The 20,576-nt window shown below is 32.8% G+C and overlaps 5 protein-coding genes across 7 annotated transcripts; 4 read left to right on the plus strand and 1 right to left on the minus strand.

Moving 5' to 3' along the window:
• The first annotated feature begins 5,638 nt into the window (after positions 1-5,638).
• LOC132044840 (uncharacterized) lies at positions 5,639-7,564 on the plus strand. Its single transcript, XM_059435379.1, has 3 exons — positions 5,639-6,093; positions 6,175-6,365; positions 7,120-7,564. Exons 1-3 carry the CDS (start codon positions 6,057-6,059, stop codon positions 7,492-7,494), a joined length of 603 nt encoding a protein of 200 aa, XP_059291362.1. The 5' UTR covers positions 5,639-6,056; the 3' UTR covers positions 7,495-7,564.
• Positions 7,565-7,599: 35 nt separating this feature from the next.
• LOC132044839 (uncharacterized) lies at positions 7,600-9,046 on the plus strand. Its single transcript, XM_059435378.1, has 2 exons — positions 7,600-7,950; positions 8,356-9,046. Exons 1-2 carry the CDS (start codon positions 7,744-7,746, stop codon positions 8,788-8,790), a joined length of 642 nt encoding a protein of 213 aa, XP_059291361.1. The 5' UTR covers positions 7,600-7,743; the 3' UTR covers positions 8,791-9,046.
• Positions 9,047-9,086: 40 nt separating this feature from the next.
• LOC132044842 (uncharacterized) lies at positions 9,087-11,743 on the plus strand. Its single transcript, XM_059435380.1, has 7 exons — positions 9,087-9,222; positions 9,697-10,486; positions 10,575-10,719; positions 10,811-11,109; positions 11,195-11,437; positions 11,511-11,518; positions 11,571-11,743. The coding sequence occupies exons 2-7, from the start codon at positions 10,230-10,232 to the stop codon at positions 11,741-11,743; spliced, it is 1,125 nt and encodes a 374-aa protein (XP_059291363.1). The 5' UTR covers positions 9,087-9,222; positions 9,697-10,229.
• Positions 11,744-12,532: 789 nt separating this feature from the next.
• Positions 12,533-13,735, minus strand: LOC132044843 (uncharacterized). The gene is made up of 2 exons (XM_059435381.1): positions 13,465-13,735; positions 12,533-12,972 (listed from the first exon to the last, which is right to left on the minus strand). Exons 1-2 carry the CDS (start codon positions 13,733-13,735, stop codon positions 12,533-12,535), a joined length of 711 nt encoding a protein of 236 aa, XP_059291364.1.
• Positions 13,736-18,470: 4,735 nt separating this feature from the next.
• Positions 18,471-19,775, plus strand: LOC132044836 (uncharacterized protein At4g04775-like). 3 transcript variants are annotated; one of them, XR_009412281.1, is made up of 2 exons: positions 18,471-18,876; positions 19,331-19,775. XR_009412281.1 is itself a non-coding variant. In XM_059435373.1 (2 exons), exons 1-2 carry the CDS (start codon positions 19,030-19,032, stop codon positions 19,604-19,606), a joined length of 483 nt encoding a protein of 160 aa, XP_059291356.1. In that variant the 5' UTR covers positions 18,730-19,029; the 3' UTR covers positions 19,607-19,769. The 3 variants fall into 3 exon arrangements, 2 of the variants coding, with proteins under 2 accessions (XP_059291356.1, XP_059291355.1); XM_059435373.1 differs by having other exon boundaries at positions 18,730-19,236; positions 19,331-19,769; XM_059435372.1 differs by having other exon boundaries at positions 18,812-18,859; positions 19,331-19,766.
• Positions 19,776-20,576: the final 801 nt, after the last annotated feature.

Below are 20,576 nucleotides of genomic sequence, written 5' to 3' on the forward strand. Positions count from 1 at the left end.
TAAAGATAAAGTGTCACTGGAACATTGGGTAAAGTTCTGGGTGGTACTAGTGCCTTATTCCTAGTTTTTTGCGTGTTACATGATTTTTTTAGATAATATTAATATTAATAAATAAAAGTTTAAGAAATAATTATGCATGAAAATAAAGTATAAAATGTTGTGAACGATTGACTCGTTGTGTGGTGATTTATTTATTGAGGTCAAGATAATTGAATATTGTCTGAACTTACATAAATGATACAATTTCTTGATCAAATCCACGAAACAATATCATGTACCTTGGGATTTTCAGATAAATCCAAGAGGAGCTTGTATCTTATCATGTGAAATACGTGGCGACAATAGCATTAGTAAGTGTAAGTGCCGTTGTTGAGTGTATTAAAGGATCGAGGAATACTTGGTGACAATAAAATTATTAATCAAAGTGCCATTGAGTGTACTAAAGGATCAAGTCAACAGTAACGAGATATTTTTTGGTGTATGCAAAGGATGAAAAGAAAAATCATAATTCGTAAAAGAATTAGAAAGCATAAGTGTGCGTTTCTAACTTCTAACGAGCACTTACATGTTTGACGCCCACCTTCGTAATTGTCTAATGAATTTCTTAATTTCCTCGTGATTGTCAGCTTCTAATAAAAAATAACAATATCTATACTGACTATAGAATCACAAAAAGCAAAAGAGAGTTGTAGAATTGAATACTTTTTCATAAGATTGAGATTTCATAAGTGATAAGTGTATTTTGTTGGATTATAAATATATAATTATTCCTACAAAAACATAAAAATTATCATTATTTTTAGTAAAATATTATAGGAAAGAATTAATACAGGGTCAAGTAAGATATCGTTTAAAAACACAACAAAGCAGGAAAAAAGGAGCAACAAAGTATTGAAAGAATATGAAGGCATTCTACAACAAAACCAAGAATTCATAACATGTTGTCATTGCCAAAACCGTTACCAACAAGCTAAACGGTTACGAGAAGTCACAACATTTTGTCATACCAAAACCGTTACACAAATCATCTTCAATATTTGTGGGTCCATCTCAATTAGACACGTGCCTATGTAATTCTTTGGCTCCAAGAAATCATTTATGTGGCTAACAAATTTTGATTTGTTTTAGTTTTTCTTTTAAGAACTTGGAGGCCAAGTTTATATTCCTATAAATAGAGGAAGTTGTTCTCAATTGTAGACACCATTTTTTTTAGCAAGATACAAGAATTAGTCTTGGTACATTTCTCTTCTTTTTGTCTTTGTAGGATAACATTTTCTTACTCCATAATGGAATAATTTCTTTCTGTGGGGATAGTTGAGGAAGCTTGATATATTCATAATACTATCTCAGTTTCTATATGTTCTTGGCTTGAAAGTTTTTATTTATATTTCAAACTGTGCTGGAATGATAATTTCAATTCATTATTAGCACGTCTACATATTTTATCTCTAAGTTATTCTTATATTAATTTTGTAATTATCGCGGAGCAAAATTATATATAATAACCAATGAGTATGTTACACCTCAGAAAATTTCATGTCGTCATGTGGTGGATATACTAACGTTGGGTGAGACGTATACAATGTCCCTACAAGTAAGAAAGGTTACTTGGCGATTCTAATTAAGATTCCAAAGACATTTGAGGCAAGAGAAGAAAGTTCGTTGAGGACGGCAAGGTATAAGTCGTGTTTTGGAAGGATTTTGCAAAGTACCGAGCTAATGTTGATTTCATAATGTCTTGAGGAAGAGTTATAACGCTCCTTAGATTGTTAATGAAGTGTTAAACAAGTGCTAAGAAGATTCCATAAGGATTGGAGATCAAACGAATCGACGAGAACAATTCCGGAAAAGTGGAGTTATACGTACACTTGTACGGTCCGTATAACTTTATACGGTCCGTATAAGGGTCCGTATAACTTTGCAAGAAGAGAAAATCCTTGATGGTGAAATACGGTCACTTATACGGACCGTATAAAGTTATACGACCGTATAAGTGTCCGTATAACATGACGGACAACTTTTTCTCTGGCATAAATATGTGACCCAAGTTCATATTTTTCATTTTATATCTTCTCCACTTCTCTCAAGACCTCTAGAATATTCCATACAGTTCACCAACATAAACACAAGAGAAATCAAAGGTCAACACCAATAATCAAGGGAAACCAAGTATGTGGGTGCTTGCTAGGGTCTATGGAAGCTAGAAATTCATTTGGAATTGAAGTTAGGGTTTTCTCCAAGTGAAGTGTTTCCATCCAAAGCCCATTCCTACATAATCAAAGGTGAGTTTTAAGTTTAGTACATGTTCTTAAGGGTATTGAATGGTTGAAAGACTTGGATTATGGAAGAAAGTAGAAAATGGAGTACAAATATAGAAATAATGGTATTCTTGAATGGTAACTTGATATGAATCATAGTTCTTGACATGTTATGAATATACTCTTGTTGAGAATGATATTAAAAGTGTTGAAGAAGCATCGTATGTGAATGGATACGACGTAGAGTGGTAATCATGGTTATGGATGACTTTGAAATAGAATCGTGAGAATTGAATAATGTATAGCTTGATGAAGATTATTGATTATGAAATGGTGGTGTTGTTAACGATGTTTGGGGGTTGTTACAATGTGGAGGAAGTTGTTAAAACAAAGGATATGCTGCCCAATTTTCGTTAGCCTTTAGTCGCTTTTTACCTTTTTAAGTATGTTTCCAAGTTATCTAATCTTAATACGAATGTCTCGAATGTAGAGTTGTAAGCTTGGAAGGAAGACGCTTAGTCGTTAAGGAAACATAAAGGTATGTGAGGCTAGTCCCTTCTTTTTCTACAGCATGATTCCTATAGTATGACTTCCTTTATCTTTCCTTGACTTTCTCATATTCCGGAAATTATAAGTCTATTGTTATTAAGGGCTACTCATAAGATAATGATAAGAGACGTGCTATGAATGTGATAATGATGACTTTACGAACCTAAATCCGAGACCCTAAAGATCATGACGTGATATTTTGCGAAGCTAATGATCCTTATATGATTCCTTGATGTTGTTTATTGTTGTTAGACTCACCTTATGATGCTAGTTCCTTCAAGGTGAGACATGATGATCATGATTACTACATAATGGCATCGGAGGGTTCTCGACCTCACGTCACCCTGATAGAGTCGTGGCTTTTACTTGAGTTCTTATGCATGCTTTATGATAAGTATATAATGATGAGATTACACCGTGCCTACATGGACGGGCAGACACCGCTAAGGCGGGCGGCATATACACTATGTCTAGATGGCATGGGTAGACACCACTAGTGGGCGGCATGAGATATTTACCCCGGACGCGAGCTAATGATGATCACACCGCACCTATATGGTCAGGCAGTTACATACATATGCTTACATGATATGATGTTGTTTATTACATGAGTTAGCATGTATGACTCCGCCTTAAGAGTCAATCAGTTACAGGTTACTCCTTTATCTTATATCCTTGCATCTCTTTATCATGTTATTGTGTATGCCTTACATACTCAGTACATTGTTCGTACTGACGTCCTTTTCTACGGACGCTCGTATTCATGCCCAGGTAGGCGGTGAGGGCCCGCATTCTTAGAGCTACTCAGCAGATTCACAGGAGCACTCCACTACTCCGGAGGTGCCATTGGTTGATACCTCCTTTGTGTACATATTTGGGCACGACGGGGTCCTGTCCCGTCTTTATGTCTCAGTACTCTAGTAGAGGCTCGTAGATACGTATGCGTGGATAGTAGTTGTATCATGAGTACATCAGTATATATTTTTGTAGCCGTGAGGGCTTATGTATATGTGTATGTACTGCCTTGGAGATTATGTGTGTTCAGGTTGAGTACAATAATTAGCCTAATGAGTGGTGCTGGGTAGTCAACTCCGGGAACCCATCATGGCCTAGTCGTGGATGCAGTAAAAATAGCAGAGTGAGAGTAATTTTTAGTATTATTATTCCAAATCTTTATCTTATTTCTTCCAAATTTAATTTTCACAGTAGGATTGACTCAAATAAGTTTATTGATTTAAATGGTCTTTATTTTATTTCTTTTAGTCCTAATTCTCACTAGAGGGATTGACTCAAATAACTTTATTGATTTAAAGGCTAATCGCAAGAGGTCTTTACTCCCGTAGCACAATTCAAGCAAGAAAATATTTCACTTAATCGTCACTAGTTTTAAAGCAATTAATTGACATAACCTCACGGAGTATTAATTAATTATTTATTTCTTAGTGTGAAAATATAATTGTATTAGCAATAAACAATTATTCCTTAGAGAAATGCATGTAGAAACTGAAATTTTATCATAAAAATATATCAAGTGAATTCAGCAGTTCCCAACTCTTTTTATATATAACTTTTCCGGAAGTGATTTTTTTTTAATTTAAGTAATTTTAATTTTAAAAACTCACCTTTCATCAATTTGATTCTCTCAAATAGTAACAAAGATAATACAAATATGTAGCATAGGTGGTTCCAATCTCTGTGAGACGATATCTTAAACTTTACTATAATTTGACAGAGTACGAGCAGAAAAATCTATACACATTGACCTCGTCAATAAGATTAAGTTTATTAGATAACTATTCAATTTTACAAACGATTTTAACAACGTCACAGAAAAAATATCTAGAAAAACAAAGGTTAAAAGTTAAAGATATTCTATTAATATATTATTTAAACAATGCATCTAGTATACTCATTTGATGGAATTTAACATGACAGAGATAACAAATAAAATCGTACTTGCAATTCAAAGCTCAACTAGTCAGAAAGCAATCATTTACTACAACCGCAAATTTCATCTTCAAATTCATAAGTTGAATGACCTTCATTCACCTAATTAGAATTTTGATAATGAGGATACGGCATATCTGATTATTATTCGGACAATTTTGGATTTGGTTATTCCGTTGTTGGGCAAGACTTCCAAAATTCCTATCTTGGGGAACCCTATGTGAAATCAGAGGGTTGTGGGGGAATTTGAACATCGTTTAGTTCTGTGAATGCAAATCACACTGATTATATTCTGCCAAATTTGCATCACTTCCCTTGCATGTTTTAGTGCCCTTTCTCTATTCAAGATTTTCAATTCAAATGTAGCTAAATCCTCCACCAAATTGTATGCAATTAATATGTAAATTGTAAGTAAGTTGTATGATATTGGATGAAGCATGACAAGCAAAACCACATCTTTGGAGAATACAATTTTTATACAGATTTTATACCTACTTTATCAAAATTTATACATACCACATTTTTTAAGAATACAATTTTATGTAAATTTTATACATACTTTATCAGACTTTGAACAATTTATATGTACTTTTGTCATGTCCCGTAATTATTATTTTTAAGCTCTACATAAAATTATCTCTAGCCTAATGTCATGAACAAAGTATATATATATATATATATAGACACACTTTTTTCTTTCCTGGTGATGGTAGTACAACAATGTTCTTTGAAGGGATATATGAAGTGAAATATGATACTGGACCAACAATGTTCTTTCAATTGGGGAAGGGATAATAATGAAATATCGTGATATATATATTTATTTATTTAGGAATAATTACTTGTTGTATATTTAATGATAATATTTAATGATAATAATGATAACTACCCTTTCATTTATTTATATTTAGTAACTAATTTACTTTTTTTATTTACCATCCATAGCTATACCAGTAACTTAGAGTTACTGGTACACATACACGGTTAAATACAATTGGCAAGTTACCGTATTAGACGCGCCCATATTCCCATATCCCAATTTTAATGGATACATCATTAATCAACTTGATTTCTCTCATTCTTCATTAATCTTCACCGTGTTTTGCTCCATTATCTCCTTCACGATTTAACATCAGCAAAATATTGTTCCGTAATTTTTGGGGAAGGTGTAATTCGGTAGATTTTTTCTTCTATTAGTGTATTTTCTTCTATTAGTCTTTTTCTTTTCTACCAATTTCAAGCCAATTGAATTATTAAATTGTTAGGGTTTCAAGCAAATTGAAGTATCAAACTTATACATTAATGGTAGACGGAACAAAATCAAACATGGTTACTCGAGGTATACCTTCTACTGTTCAAAATATTGATTATCCTTCTTTTGATTTGGGGATTTCTCAACAACAACATGATGTTGTTGCAGGTTCGGCCGAAAGAGTGACTTCTGAAAGAAGGACGAAGAATATTCATGATCCTTCCCACATGCAAAGACTTAAAAAATCGGTAATTACAAAATCAACAAAGAAAATAGATACCGGAAAAGAGATGAAAAGGAAAAAAGCCGTACAACCTGAAGCAGAAGCACAAGAAGAGTTTGACCCAGCGATGAAGCAGGTATTTTGAACATATGTAGACATGTTTTTCAATGTATGTTTAGTTGAATCTCAGTATTTTTCTTTTAATTTTATATGTATTTATTGTTGATGTTCAATTTCTGTTAAATTTATCGGACTTTGAACCATTGACGAATCATGTATTTTGAAGGTATGTTGTGTATTTGAAAAGTTGATGAACTGAGAATCATGTATTTGAATGTATGTGTAGTTGAATCTCAATTTTCTGTTTGAGTTACATGTATATTTATTGTTGATGTTCTATTTTCTGGAAAATATATGTGAGTTTTAACCATTAACGAATGATGTATCTGAACACATGTATAAATATTTTTTTTGAAGGAATTTGTGTATTTGAACAAATGATCAATTGATATTCAAACAGACACATTTAAATACATATACACGTGTGATTTTAATCATTTGTATACATGTATTTTGAATGTATGTATGGTTGACTCTAAATTTTGAGTTTGAGTTAGCTGTATTTTATTGTCGATGTTAAATTTTTGTTACATATATGGGAGGTTGAACCAAATATTAAAACATGTATTTGAACAAATGTATAAGATTAATTTCAAGGTATTCATGTATTTTTGTTACTATATGTATTTTGAAAATGTATGTAAAGATGGATTTTTACATAAATGTGTGTATGTAATTATCAGTTTTGGCATTTCTTTATCAGTTTCCTATGATATTCGTATACATATATGTGTTATGTCTGTTTCATTAACTGTTATTATTTTATTCAGGATGATAAATTCTATGTCCAATATCCTCCTAGTCATGCAATACGATATGCTTCGTACATGAACCCGAAAATTAAAAAAGAATTGAAAGACAAGCTTACCGATAGACAGTTTGAACTCTTTTCCGAGACTATATTTGGAAAATACCTCCAGATGCAGCACTGTGAAGTTCAACCACAGATGTTCAGGTGTTTTATGGTCAGAGAGCTGAAGAAAAGTACTCCCAATGCTTTTGTTATTGATGTTAATGGTTTTGAATTGACATTTAATCTTTTTGATTTTGCATTAATGACTGGGTTAAAGTGTTACGGTGAAGAAATAGTTTTTCACACTAAGAAAAACAGACTTTTGGATACATATTTTGGGGGTTTTCAATAAAAGTGTGAAAAAGGGTGAACTGCTTGAATGCTTCATGGATCAGAATTGGGGCGTTGATGATGATGCAAATGGAGATCTTTGTAAAGATTGCACTATCGTTTTTTTATCCATACATACATCTTATCCGGTGAGAAACACAATGTTGTCATTCCAAGGCTTCATTTTGACTTGGTAGAGAGTGGGCGGTACAAAGACTATACATGGGGAAAGGAAGCGTTTGATGATTTGATCAGAAGTCTTCACCATAAGATGGATAAGACAAAACAGTATTACTGTCTTCGAGGTTTTCCGTTTGCTATGCAAGCATGGCTATACGAGTGCTGCTCTAATGTTTACCCAAATTTGACAGTAAAAAATGGAGATCGTATTCCCAGAATGTTCAACTGGAAAACCAAAGACGAATCACCACATTTTAAAGATCTCATGACTGGCATGTTCAACGATGACGACTCAGAGGTAATTTTCACTCATTAGTTAAATGCAAAAATACAAGGATTATACAGTTATTTGTATATACTATCTGACAAATATATAAGTGTATTTCAGTTATATATGTATTTTAAAACATGGATGTTCAAGTTCTGTTAAATACATGGAGTTTGAAAAATTGATTAATCACGTATTTGAACATATGTTTAAATCTCTTTTGATTGTATTTGTGTACTTTGAACCAAACAGTGAACTGTCAATCAAATTCACAGTCATTCAAATTTAGTTATCCATATGTATTTGAACATACATATGTATTTGAACATATATGTATATATATGTATTTCTTCATTAAATCAAATACATGTATTGATCAATTCACATCTATTTGGTATTTTGTATCTGACATATTTAAGTATGATCCTTTTCCAGGACCGTCTTACTTATAAGAATATTGTGCCGACCATCAATGAGATTGAGGAACTTGGATTGCGTCCATATCTCTCTAGTAAATCTGCATCAACACTTCAACAACAGGTTGAGGATGACTATGATGACTTTAGTTCCACACCACCCCATTTGGCTGCGGCTAAACATCCTCAAAATAAAGGTGTATCACAATCTCCACCTCACAAGAAGCCGAGACAGATGCCAATGGTACCATCGCCAGTGAAGAAGACAACATCTCCAATTACACGTTCTGTTAATCATCCGAGTGGTGGACGATTGACCAGACGTCCTGGTTTGGCATCAACTAGGTATGCTTCAACAAGGGAAAAAGAACAATCATGTCCAATACCCACCCCCTATCTGTTGTTCCTGTTGACGTCCCATCTACTAGCAAATCCGATGATATCTCTGGTCTAAGGGAGGAACTTAATGAGTTTAAGAAGAATGTAAGTCTTATTTTTTGTTCTTTATCTTATTTATTTATGTATTATATTACTGTTTAATAAGGAATGTAATTTTATGATTTTCTTGTTTGAAATTTTAGATTTTCGCCGAATTCAAGGATCTTCACAAAGTCATTAACAAAAACTTTGCAAAGGTTTTTGAATATATGAAAGTGAATCAAACTTCAGAAAAGGTATTAAAAAGTTATACATATACAATTGTTTGAAATTTTGAAATACAACGGATACATGAAAGTTAACAAAAATACTATTTCTCTAGGGTGCTGATAGCGCGGCTCCGGTTCATGTGCATTTTACTGACATACATCAGCTAGCCGACGACTACATTCACCAGGATGTTGGATTACAAATGGAAATAGATACAGGTCATGCAGCGTCAACAGAGGTATTGTTTGTGAATTCACAGTATTGAACTGTGTTTTTATTTTCTGATTCCTATATTTAGTTGTGTTTTTAGAGTTTTTTGGTGTTTTTGAATGTATTTTTTGCTCTCAAATTTTTTGGTTGTAGATCAGAGTTAATATTTGATGTATTTGACAATATTTCAGTTTATTGGTTCAAGTATTTATTGATATTTTGAATTCAAGATCCATGTATTTGATTGTATTTTTCAAAATACATCTGTTTGCTGGGTCATGTGTTTATTGGTATCTTGAATTATGTTTTTCATGTATTTGGATGTACTTTGAAAATACTTATATTTATTGATTCATGTATTTCATTGATATTTTGGATTGTGGATTAATGTATTAGTGTGTAAATTTATTTTAACATTCTTTATATTTGTATTGTATTCTTTTATGTAACTAATTTAATGTATTTGACTTCTTTATTTGTTTAATTTCTCTATTTTTTCAAGGGAGTTGGTATGCAACAGCTTGATGTGCCTGATATTGGAATGGATCATGGCAACGGGAGTGGGGAAACATTAAAGGCATCTACTGAAGAGATTCAAGAAGGTGGTGATAATTCTGGAGAACACAAGGAATCAACGGTACAATAAATCAAATACATCTGATTTTTTCAAAATCTTTATTTGTATTTAATGTATTTCCATTTCATGAATAGGAATACATAGTTCAATTTCCTAAAGACGCCATATCTAACAAATCGCCAGTCGTATCAGCGAACTCCGCCGACATAGCAGAGGTCCTAGCTGATATTTCTCGCACAGGCTTCTCTTTGGGCCCCTCTCATGAAAAGAGTGTTGTACAACACGAAGATCGTTCTGTTTTTGAGACACCGCACAAAGTTGGTGAGAACGTGCTACCTCTCTCTCAATTTCTCTTGCTCGACGAGCTGCTTCCAAGCCAAATTCCCGAAAGACGAATAGTTTTGCATCCATCAGTGGCCCACAATAGGCGTCCTAGTAAATATCAAGTTTCCCCTTTCATGGAGGATTACGACTCTGCTTCAGGAAATTATTTACAAACAACAGTTAATGTATTTAATTTTGTGTATTCAAAAGTATATTTTTTTGATCATATATATTTGTATATTTCAGGTGGTTCACAATTCATCAGTGTGCGCATTTTTTTTAAAAAGTATCCATTCGTGGAAGATCCCATCACCGGCCCAGTCGACGTAGAGCTTTTTGATAAATACTTGACGTGGATTCGTAAGAGACTGCTTGTCAGGCATGAAAACAAGTATGTTCTTTACCCTGTTAAATATTTGTAGTCATAGTTGTATATTTTAATCAACTAACTGTATATATTTCGCATAATCCTTTTGTAGAAAGAACAACGAGGATCGTTACAGAAAGAAGATGGAAGCTTTTGAGAATGATGCAGATTATACTTATAATTTTGGCATCACAGTAGTTGAAAACAAAAACTGGTTCTACCAGTTATCAATGAGTGGCCAGCTATGGAATGATGAGGTTCAATAAAGATATAGATACATAAAATACACTTTTCCAATGTTTTAGATTATGTTTGATGTTCTTACTGTTTGTGTGTTTCGATTTTTAGCACATTGACGTGATTTTCTACTACTTGCGAAAGAAAGGCAAGTATGACACAAGGAGCACTTTCAAATACACCACAGTTGACTGTCTCTTCATGCAAAAGGTTGATCAAACGTATCTTGCATATAACAACCCGGAAACTGGACCCAATGTAGCCAACGAAGAAGATGACATATGTCAATATGTTAAGGGTCACAGGTTGCATGCAAATGTCCCGTGGCATTCAGTTGACAATATTCTTATACCTGTCAACATCAAAGAGGATAATCATTGGATTTTGGTTGTACTCTCATTCAATGACAGGTATTTTATGTATATGTATTCTCTAAGTTAAGTTTTTACAGATTCAACTGTTTAATGTATTATGTATTTATGTATTTTCTTATAGTTATGACAGGCGACTTTATGTGTACAACTCATACCGAGGCGGCGCAGGCCATAATGTAGTTGTTAAAAGGGAAATACAAAAGCTTGCTACCCTCCTGCCACATTATCTACACATCAGTGGATTCTACACTAAAAAAATTGGCATCAATTGGATGAATCACCCAGCATATATGGACATGTCACAGAATGAGAACATTCAAGTGGAGTATGTAGAAAATCTATCGCAACAAGACACTAACAGCGTGTACGTATTTTCATTGTATTGCAATTGTTCATAAACGTTATTCATTCTAATAATTCTATCATATTTTTTGCAGGGATTGTGGTGTGTACGTAGTAGCGTTCGTTGAATATCTAAGCTCTAGTGATTGGTGAAGGTATTCCAACACAAATAGATGCAAAGATGATCCGCACTAGATACGATGCACTCCTTTGGGACTACGCTGCACGGAAGATCGATGAACATGCTATGAGCAATATCCAGGCGCCACCAAAACTAGTTAGGCCAGCAGTAGATTATGACAAAGTTGACACAATTGATGTTACTTAGGAGTGATGTAGTAATTTTTAATTTTAATTTCAAACTATGACTTCTTTTTTATAGCAAATATTTTAGATATATTTAGTTTAAGAAAACAGATTATGACTGTGTCTTATCAATCTCCTCAAGTTTTAATTGAAACATTTAGCTTAGTTTAATTATCAATGTTGTGTGTTTTGTTTTTGAAATTTAGATGAATGTGTATATCTGGCTATATTTTGGACGTGACACAGTTAGCTACATTCAAATACATCAAAATATACATGTATTTGGATGTACTTGTTGTTATCTCCTTAACAAGTGGGGCTGTATGTATTTAAATGTGCCATATTCAGAAACATTCAAATATATCAAATACATTTGCAATTTAATTAGATGACACAGTCAGATACATTCAAATACATGTATTTGATGTATGTTGGATTAAATACTAAACAAGTTTATGTATTGGGCCACAGTGAAATATACTCAAAGTGCATTCAGATAGATTGTGTAGTTATCTATTAAATATTGTTTTTGAAGCTTTGAAATACACCAAAGATTATCTATTAAACATTGTTTTTGAAGTTTTGAAATACACCGAAGATTAAAAGAAAAGAATAAGATTGACTATTATTTTGAAAGAACTGATCATCCTTTTTATATTCATTTGTGAACAAATTAAGAGATAACTGCACAATACAATTCCAAATGAAGATATCACACAAGTAGTATTCAAACAGATTTCCCTTTATTCAAATATTGCAAACCAACAACGTATTTAATCTAACAAATGTAAACGGCTACAAACAAAAACAATTACTTCCTTCTAGGAGCATTACTACAAGAACGTCTATTGTGTCCAGTCTGTCCACATTTACTGCAAGCATGTCTTTTTTTCCCAAGAAGCAATTCAACTAACGGCTTATCACGCTTCTTCTTCGGCCTACCAGGAGGTCTCTTGTATCTTGGTGGCAAAACCACATCCTCTGATATGTATGTGGGAATCTTCCATTCACGCTCGTAAGGGAGAGGATCCACGACTACATCATATGTCTTCACCACGGTGTGCGGTTTGAACAATTCTGAACAGTAATCATCAGCCGTTAGATTTTTCTTCTTAATGACAGCCCATGCATGTGGGCATGGAATTTCGTCTATTTGAATCATCCGACAACTGCAAGTTTTGTTGTCCAAGTTAACTATGAAACGCCTTCCTGCAGCATGGACTGTGTACAAGTATTCGGTTGATGGTTCGGCTTACAAAAGATCATTAGATATTTTTGTTAAGCATTGAGCAGTCAAATACAATTAAATACATATATTACTTATAGTCAAATACATATAAGTTCATGTTTAGAAGATAAAACCATTATAGTCATAAACATACCGCTAATTCTATACATAGTTGACTAACTCTATTTGATAAATTTAGTCATATGTACCAAATATATGTAAGTATTTGACACATACATACAGATTGCATATGCTAAATACAGTCACAAACATATAAATTGTATATGATAAATACAGTCAAATATATCAAATACATGTAATTATTTGACACAGACCTACAGACTGCATATGCTAAATACAATCAAATACATTAAATACAGCTAATATAATTGCATCTCAGTCGAATATATTTAAACAAATTGAACTGAAACATACCGTCATACGTAAACATAGATACTCATTTATTGACAACATCTCGTGGAACTTTTTACCGAGTGTTGTGAATGTGTATGTACCGTTTCTCCGGTTATTATAATTCCATCTTCCAAACATCTTCCTCACTTCTTCTAGAAAATCAAATATAGGCAGCTCTCTTGCCGCTACAAGGTGACGATTAATACACTCTGCTATGTTCGAAGTCATTGTCCATCCTCGGTTAACAGTTGCATACACTCTAGCCCACTTTTCTCTTCCAGCTAATTCCAAATACTCTGGCACCCAAAAATCTGCCTTCTCAACCTTCCCCATAAGCTCATCAAATTCTTCCTGCATGTATGCCTTTGCCATTGCATAAAACACCGGACGCAACACATCATGACTCTTCTTGTATCTCTTACATACGTTACCCCAAAGATGCCATATGCATGCATAATGTGGCACATTTGGATAAATTCTAGAAACAACTTTGTTTATGCTTTCATGCCTATCGGAGACAATACACATGTTCTCTCTTACTCCATAAGCTTCCCTTAATCGCTCAAAGAATCACATCTAAGACCTGTCATTTTCTGAATCTATCACACCATATGCTAAAGGAAGTATATTACCTGCACATACCGTGGCATTAAAAAAAAATCAGTTTGTATATATTCATTTTTAGTATAATCAAAGTTGTATGTGGGCCTATTCATGTCATTGCATACCAACTATATATGTGTATTTGACTTACCTGCATCATCTAATGTGCTTTATGAAATGAATGTTCCATTGAATCTTTGTTTTGAGGTGGCTCCCGTCTACTACCACAATTGGTCTACAATACTCAAAGCCTTTGATAAATGCATACAGTGCTATAAACAGATACAGAAACTCTTTGTCGTCGGATTTTCGCATTCTTATATGTGAATCCGGATATGTTTTATCCATGAAATATAGGTATCCGGGTAATTTGTTGTAAGAATCCGATGGTTCACCCATTAAATCCTTCATGGCTTTTTCTTTAGCCCGCCAAGCGACCATGTATGACACATCCATTCCAAGATCATTTTTGACATCCCCCGCTATATCATTAGGTGTGTATTTCCTCTTATGGTTGGCTATTTTTGGCTTTACAATTCCACCTATCAACCAACTTGTCGCATGGCGTTGTGAATACACCTTATTTTTTAGCGGACATGTATGCTTGTCACGAAACTCCCTAACTCTGAACATTTCCGATTTACCAACACTTGACGCCCTGAATTTCCAATCGCATTCTTCGGATACGCATACTAGTGTATAGCTTCAAATACAAACATGAATACAAATACATTGAGTTAAAATACATCAGATCAACACATTAAATTAAAATATATTAGTTCAGACATTTTAAACTTACCTTATAGCATTAGACCTCTCGGCACGAAAATTGAACCTGTTGGAAATTGCATAATTTGCCATAATAGCCTTTAATGTATCTTTGTCCTTGTAGACTTGATCAACAACCTCTTTTTGGTTCTTATCTGATATAACCATATTGGTGTCATTTTCGAATACAACAACGGCATTGCCACAACTTGATGAAGCCAAGTCTACAGTCCCGACTGTTTCCATAGCATTCGTTTGATTTGTGTAACCAAGTTGCAAAACCTCTCCTTGAATACAACTTTCATCAGATACACAGTTATCACTGCTTTTATCAGTTGTAGTTATGCACAATGGATACAACACTAACTGTTTGTTCTCTTTCTTCAATTCCACATACACCCTCACACCCATATCATTGTGTATTTCCATCGACATATCATTACCTTCAACTATATATTTGATGTATATTTGTTTTATTTGCGTGTCTACATTAAACTGAGTTGCAGCTACTTGTAACAAATCTATATACGTCGAATACTCTTTGAAAACCACAACATCGATTTTGAAATTTACATAACATTTTTCATTGTTTCAATTACCAGAGTGTCTTAGCAATGATGATACAATGGACATACTTATACTCAAAATGAATGAATTCGTTGAGATTGATTACAACCTGAAATACAATATCAAATAATAGACAAAATTAATACAATGGTAAACAATTAGCAATGGGGAAAGTCAACCAATAAAACTATAAGCAAATTCAGAGAATCAAATATATACATACTTTCAAATACATTAATACTTATGATAAACAACATATGAAACATTGTCTTAAATACATAAATACATACAGAGATATATATCTCGGAATCAAACACATATACATATAAAAAAATACATGACTATTTCAAATACACTAGTACAAACAAAGTGTGTGTGTGTGTGTGTGTCTATATATATATATATATATATATATATATACACACATACACGAAATTGAATGTATATGTATTCAATGCATAGGTCATCACTTGTTCAAATACACAAACACATGCACCACTGGTTCAAATACACGAATAACATACGACACAAAATACTACATTCAAACATATTTTCAAACATACGTGAAATTGAATCGCAGCTCATCACTGAAGAGGAATTCGAAAAAAAAAATTAATTGCTATAGTTCTACAAATAAGGAAAAAAAAAACTACGCAAATAATACTACAGTGAAATACAATTGGATTTTAAGTTTTTTTATTTAAAAAAACATGAATTTTCGAATTACCTTTGTAATGATCGCATTCTCTATGTTTTGTGTTTCCTCTGTTGTTAATTCATTTGAAATTTGAATTTACTTTGCATTTGAAATAGAAGGGAGGAGAGAAGGAGAATCGTGGTTGAAGAAGGAAATGAAAGCTAAAATTATGGAACAGATTATGAAAGATATTATTAGGAATTATATCTCCCTAATTTAAGACCACAGTTAATGCCTATTAATAAGGGATTTGTTTTAAAGATATAGATTATGCATCTATTTGAGTACATGGAAATACACAATATACATACAACTATTACTTAAAAGGTAGCTACGAAATGTGTTAAAAAAATGGTAACTACTAATAGTAAGAACCTATAATAAGGTAGTTATTCCTGTAATTCTTTTATCCCTCCCTCTATATAATGATTATACCCTTTTTATTTCAAGTAATATAATATTATAGTGAACAAAAACTTAAAGATCTTTGAGGAAAAGAAAAGAGAATCAAAACTAATACAAATTACTTAGGTGTTTGGTCAAAACTTTTAAAATTAGATTATTTTGAAAAATATTTTTAAAAAAATTATTTTTGCGAAAGTAGTTTGTGTTTGGTCAATTAATTTTAAAAAACACTTTTGAGTGGGAATTAGTGTTTGGTCAAGCTTTTAGAAAGTGCTTCTAAGGCCTCATTTGTTTGCACTTAATGGAGGTTTTAATCTTAATCATTCAGATTCAGCCCATTAAGTGCATTTGTTTTTAAGGTCTAAATCTTAGTCAATCAGATTCAACCTATTAAGTTCATTTATTTTGTTTCCTTATGAAGCCTCTTAATAGGTCTGAATGAATCAGGTCTATAATAGAGTCTTAACACCATTTAGACTCATTTAAATAATACTCTTATTTCATAAAATCTTCCACCACTTATTTCAAATACCAATTTTTAACCTCTTGAACTGGTAAGTTTTCATAATTTAGTCTAGTATTTTTGATATTAGTAAAATCTTGGGTGCATTGATGTTTACCGAGAGCTCTTGAAAGCGCAAAAATTAACTAATTAACTATAATAGCAAAACCGTTTTCTTGAAGTTTTTTGGAGTCTCTTAAAAACTTTGCTTGAAATCTCATGTATATCTACCCAGTTCATGCTCTAATCTGCACCAGAAAAATTAAACATGAGTGAATCCATCTTCCCAATAAAATTCCTACCTCCACTTCTCAATCTTTGAAAGATCACAGTGACTCTATAAGACAATAACAATGAATTAAAAAAAAAAACTTGAATACTACATAACCCTCTAATCAAATTTGAAACTCAATACATAATACAAGCTTCAAGAAACAACAGAGAACATTCAGAAATTGTGTCAAGCATCTAAAAGTTTACCCCTTTTGTCTTATTTTAATAAAGTTTCTTACTAGAAAACATCTTGTGGGATTCAACCATAATAGCTCTCTATCACTTTCAGTTGATAGAGAAAGGTTTACCATTTTAATAATAAGCACAAATTCTTAAAAAATTAGTGTTACCTTGTTACACTACTTTATTATTGATATATGGAGTAACTTTTATTTGCATTTTAGATAGTTCAAATTATTTATCAAATATAAATATTCAAAATACTTTTTTCTATAAAAAAATAAATTTATTTTGCTGAAATAAGATTTTTATAAAATTTCATTGATATATTGGTTAATTCCATATGCACATTCAGATATTGAAAACAAACAGACTTAATCATTCAGTATTCAGATCTAGAGACAATATCTTAATATTCAGATGTGCATTCAGATTCAGACAACTAGATCTTAATGCACATCTTAATATTCGACGTGTATTCGTATTCAGACGTTTTAATCTTAATATATACAAATGAGGCCTAAGTGTATTTTTCTCAAAAACAATTTTAAAAAAAAGTGCTTTTGGGAAGAAGCTATTTTTTTTAGCTTCTGAAAAACAGTTTCTGTTACTTCCCAGAAGCACTTATTTTCTTCCAAAAGCTTGGCCAAATACCTTGCTTTTTTAAAATAAGCACTTTTGGAAAAAATAAGCTTGGCCAAACAAGCTAAACATAGGTTTGCGTTCTGATATCCGTAATTTACTGATTTGACTAATTTAAATTTGCAGTCTAATGATCTAAATTTGTTGACTCGATTAATTTAGATTTGTATTCTGATATCCGAAATTTACTGATTCTGATTATCATTTTAATATCCTAAGTTATTATTTTGCACCCAAAATGCCACATGTCCTCTTTTAATTAGCCATCATGCCACATCACTCGCGATCCAATTAGACACTTTTTAGAAAATCAGCTAAAATTACAAAGTGAGTGTAATACAATCGCAAGTGGCGCGGCATGATGGCTAATTAAAAGAGGACATGTGGCATTTTGGGTGCAAAATAATAATTTAAAAATAAATATAAAGGAAAAAGAAAAGAAAAACTATTTTTCAGCAAAAATAAATAAATAAACGGAAAAGGGCCAAAATTACCCCTGAACTTTAAAAAATAGTTCATCCATGCCCTTCGTTATACTTTAGGGCCAATTATACCCTTACCGTTATACTTTGGGCCAAATATGCCCTTGAGTATAACGGCGTGCCACGTGTCGGTCTCTCAGTGGCCAACTTATTTCCCCTCTTATTTTTCATCCGGATCAAACAAATACAGATCCGACCCAATAAAATTAGTACCCAACCCGTCAATAACATATCATACCCAAATAAACCTAAATCTAACGCTACTCTCTCTCTCTCTAAAAAAACGCAGACCACCTCTCTCTAACGTCTTCAACCTCCATTTCATCATCAAATATTGTACATCTATGCGTTTATCTGCTGCTGTTGTTATTCATAAGGTTCTTATTGGAAGAAGGTTCTTCATAAACTCCATAATCTTCGTTTATCTGCTATTGCTACTCTTGTATTTTCAGTTTTTTAAAGGCTTGTTGCGGATTGTTAGGTCTGAACGTTAATGTATGTTGATTTTTTTTTTTTTTTTTGAAATCTGGGGTTTTGCCCAACATTAATGTATGTTGAATTTTGTGTAGTTATCTTAGTTACTCTAACCCCACCTTCAACCTTTTCACGATTTTTAGTGAATTTAAGTCTTACAATGTCCGAAATTAGTTGTAATTCAACGAAGAAGTGTCGCTGTGGTGAAATTGCTCGTTGTTTCACTTCGAAAACACCTTCAAATCCTGGTAGGATATTCTATAAGTGTCCTAAAGCTAAGGTAAGTGTTATTATTGAATTATTTGTCCAGAGTCTTAGTTTTGTTGTTTCATTAAAGTGTTGATCATTTTTTCGTATTTTATTGGTTTGGACAGGCTGAAAATTGTGGTTTTTGGGAGTGGCAAGATAATTTTCTAGACAATGCTTTGTTGGAAATAAGTGATTTGAAGGGTAAATTGGAAGTGGCTACGGTGAAAATGGACAATTTAAGAGAGTCGTTGAATGCGGTTAAGCTCGAAAGAGACAACTTGAAGAAAAAGGTGCATAACTTGGAGGCTATAAATAACTCTCAAGTGAACAAATCAAGGGAATTGGAAGAGAAGATGTTTATGATTTCATTGGCCATATTAGTTGGATTTTTTTGTCGCTAATTTGAGATGAATTATGCTTGGTCTAGTAATAGAAGTGAAAGGCTTGTTTTGGTAGATGACGATGTTTAGGAGTGGAAGTGTTTGTTTAGGAGTTGAAGTCTTGGTTTGTAAGCTAGTTTGTTGTTGTTATTTTATGTGTAAACTTGCTAATTTAGTGTTGCTAATATTATGTGTAAATTTGCTTTTTGGGAGCTTTTTGTGTCTATGATTCTCTAAAGCTATGATCTTTTGTTTCCAATACTTGAATGAAGTGCCTGTAACTGCTCCTATAAATGATATCATATGGGACCTAAGGTGTCTTTTTGTTTTATCATGAACATGTGGTTTGACCAGAATGGAAGAATATATATGTCACACTCCATGTTACACTCATTGGCCAATAAAGGACCACAGCATCTAAGATCTAATATGCATCTGCTATTCACCTATTTCTCGTGTTTTTTAATCTAATAATAAGTATCATCCCCAGCAACAAACTTGACAATCAATATTGAAACATACTTGGACGCATAGAACGATAAACACTAGATAAACTTTGGTTTTGGCTTCTGGAATTATGTTGCTTTCGCTTGCCATCTGTAGAAATGGACCCCATAGCACACTAGAACGTGGACTATCTTTAACTTCGACTACGCCTACATCATCATCTCTGTGGCAATCATAAACAAACAGAATATAGAACATCAACCTCTTCATTCGCAGTATTTACAAGTTCAAATAGAATACCACAACATGAAGTGCCATCAATAGACTGAAATTTGCATGTGAAAAGGAAGTTGAGAAATAAGCTGCACGACAAAAATATGCTTATTTCCCTTTGCTAGCATCTGGTGGTAGCTGTAAAACATAACAGTTTTATGCACATAACCAACACAGTTTCTGCACATTTCAACACAGTTTTGCACACTTTCTGCACATCTCAATTCACTACACTTCATACACATTTCAACTGCACAACTGCAGTTTTTGC

Source organism: Lycium ferocissimum, unplaced genomic scaffold, assembly GCF_029784015.1.
Source record: "Lycium ferocissimum isolate CSIRO_LF1 unplaced genomic scaffold, AGI_CSIRO_Lferr_CH_V1 ctg5289, whole genome shotgun sequence".
In the NCBI taxonomy this organism is placed as follows: Eukaryota; Viridiplantae; Streptophyta; class Magnoliopsida; order Solanales; family Solanaceae; genus Lycium; species Lycium ferocissimum.

Bases quoted from the DNA above. Each gene is read 5' to 3' on its own strand.
- LOC132044840 (XM_059435379.1), top strand. From the start codon at position 6,057: ATGGTAGACGGAACAAAATCAAACATGGTTACTCGAG. The intron at 6,094-6,174 runs GTATACCTTCTA...ATGTTGTTGCAG, and splicing joins ATCAAACATGGTTACTCGAG to GTTCGGCCGAAAGAGTGACT. The intron at 6,366-7,119 runs GTATTTTGAACA...TATTTTATTCAG, and splicing joins TTGACCCAGCGATGAAGCAG to GATGATAAATTCTATGTCCA.
- LOC132044839 (XM_059435378.1), top strand. From the start codon at position 7,744: ATGGATAAGACAAAACAGTATTACTGTCTTCGAGGTTTTCCGTTTGCT. The intron at 7,951-8,355 runs GTAATTTTCACT...ATCCTTTTCCAG, and splicing joins TCAACGATGACGACTCAGAG to GACCGTCTTACTTATAAGAA.
- LOC132044842 (XM_059435380.1), top strand. From the start codon at position 10,230: ATGGAGGATTACGACTCTGCTTCAGGAAATTATTTACAAACAACAGTT. The intron at 10,487-10,574 runs GTATGTTCTTTA...ATCCTTTTGTAG, and splicing joins CTTGTCAGGCATGAAAACAA to AAAGAACAACGAGGATCGTT. The intron at 11,110-11,194 runs GTATTTTATGTA...ATTTTCTTATAG, and splicing joins GTACTCTCATTCAATGACAG to TTATGACAGGCGACTTTATG.
- LOC132044843 (XM_059435381.1), bottom strand. From the start codon at position 13,735: ATGGCAAAGGCATACATGCAGGAAGAATTTGATGAGCTTATGGGGAAG. The intron at 12,973-13,464 runs GTACATACACAT...ATCTTTTGTAAG, and splicing joins TTATAATAACCGGAGAAACG to CCGAACCATCAACCGAATAC.
- LOC132044836 (XM_059435373.1), top strand. From the start codon at position 19,030: ATGTATGTTGAATTTTGTGTAGTTATCTTAGTTACTCTAACCCCACCT. The intron at 19,237-19,330 runs GTAAGTGTTATT...TGGTTTGGACAG, and splicing joins ATAAGTGTCCTAAAGCTAAG to GCTGAAAATTGTGGTTTTTG.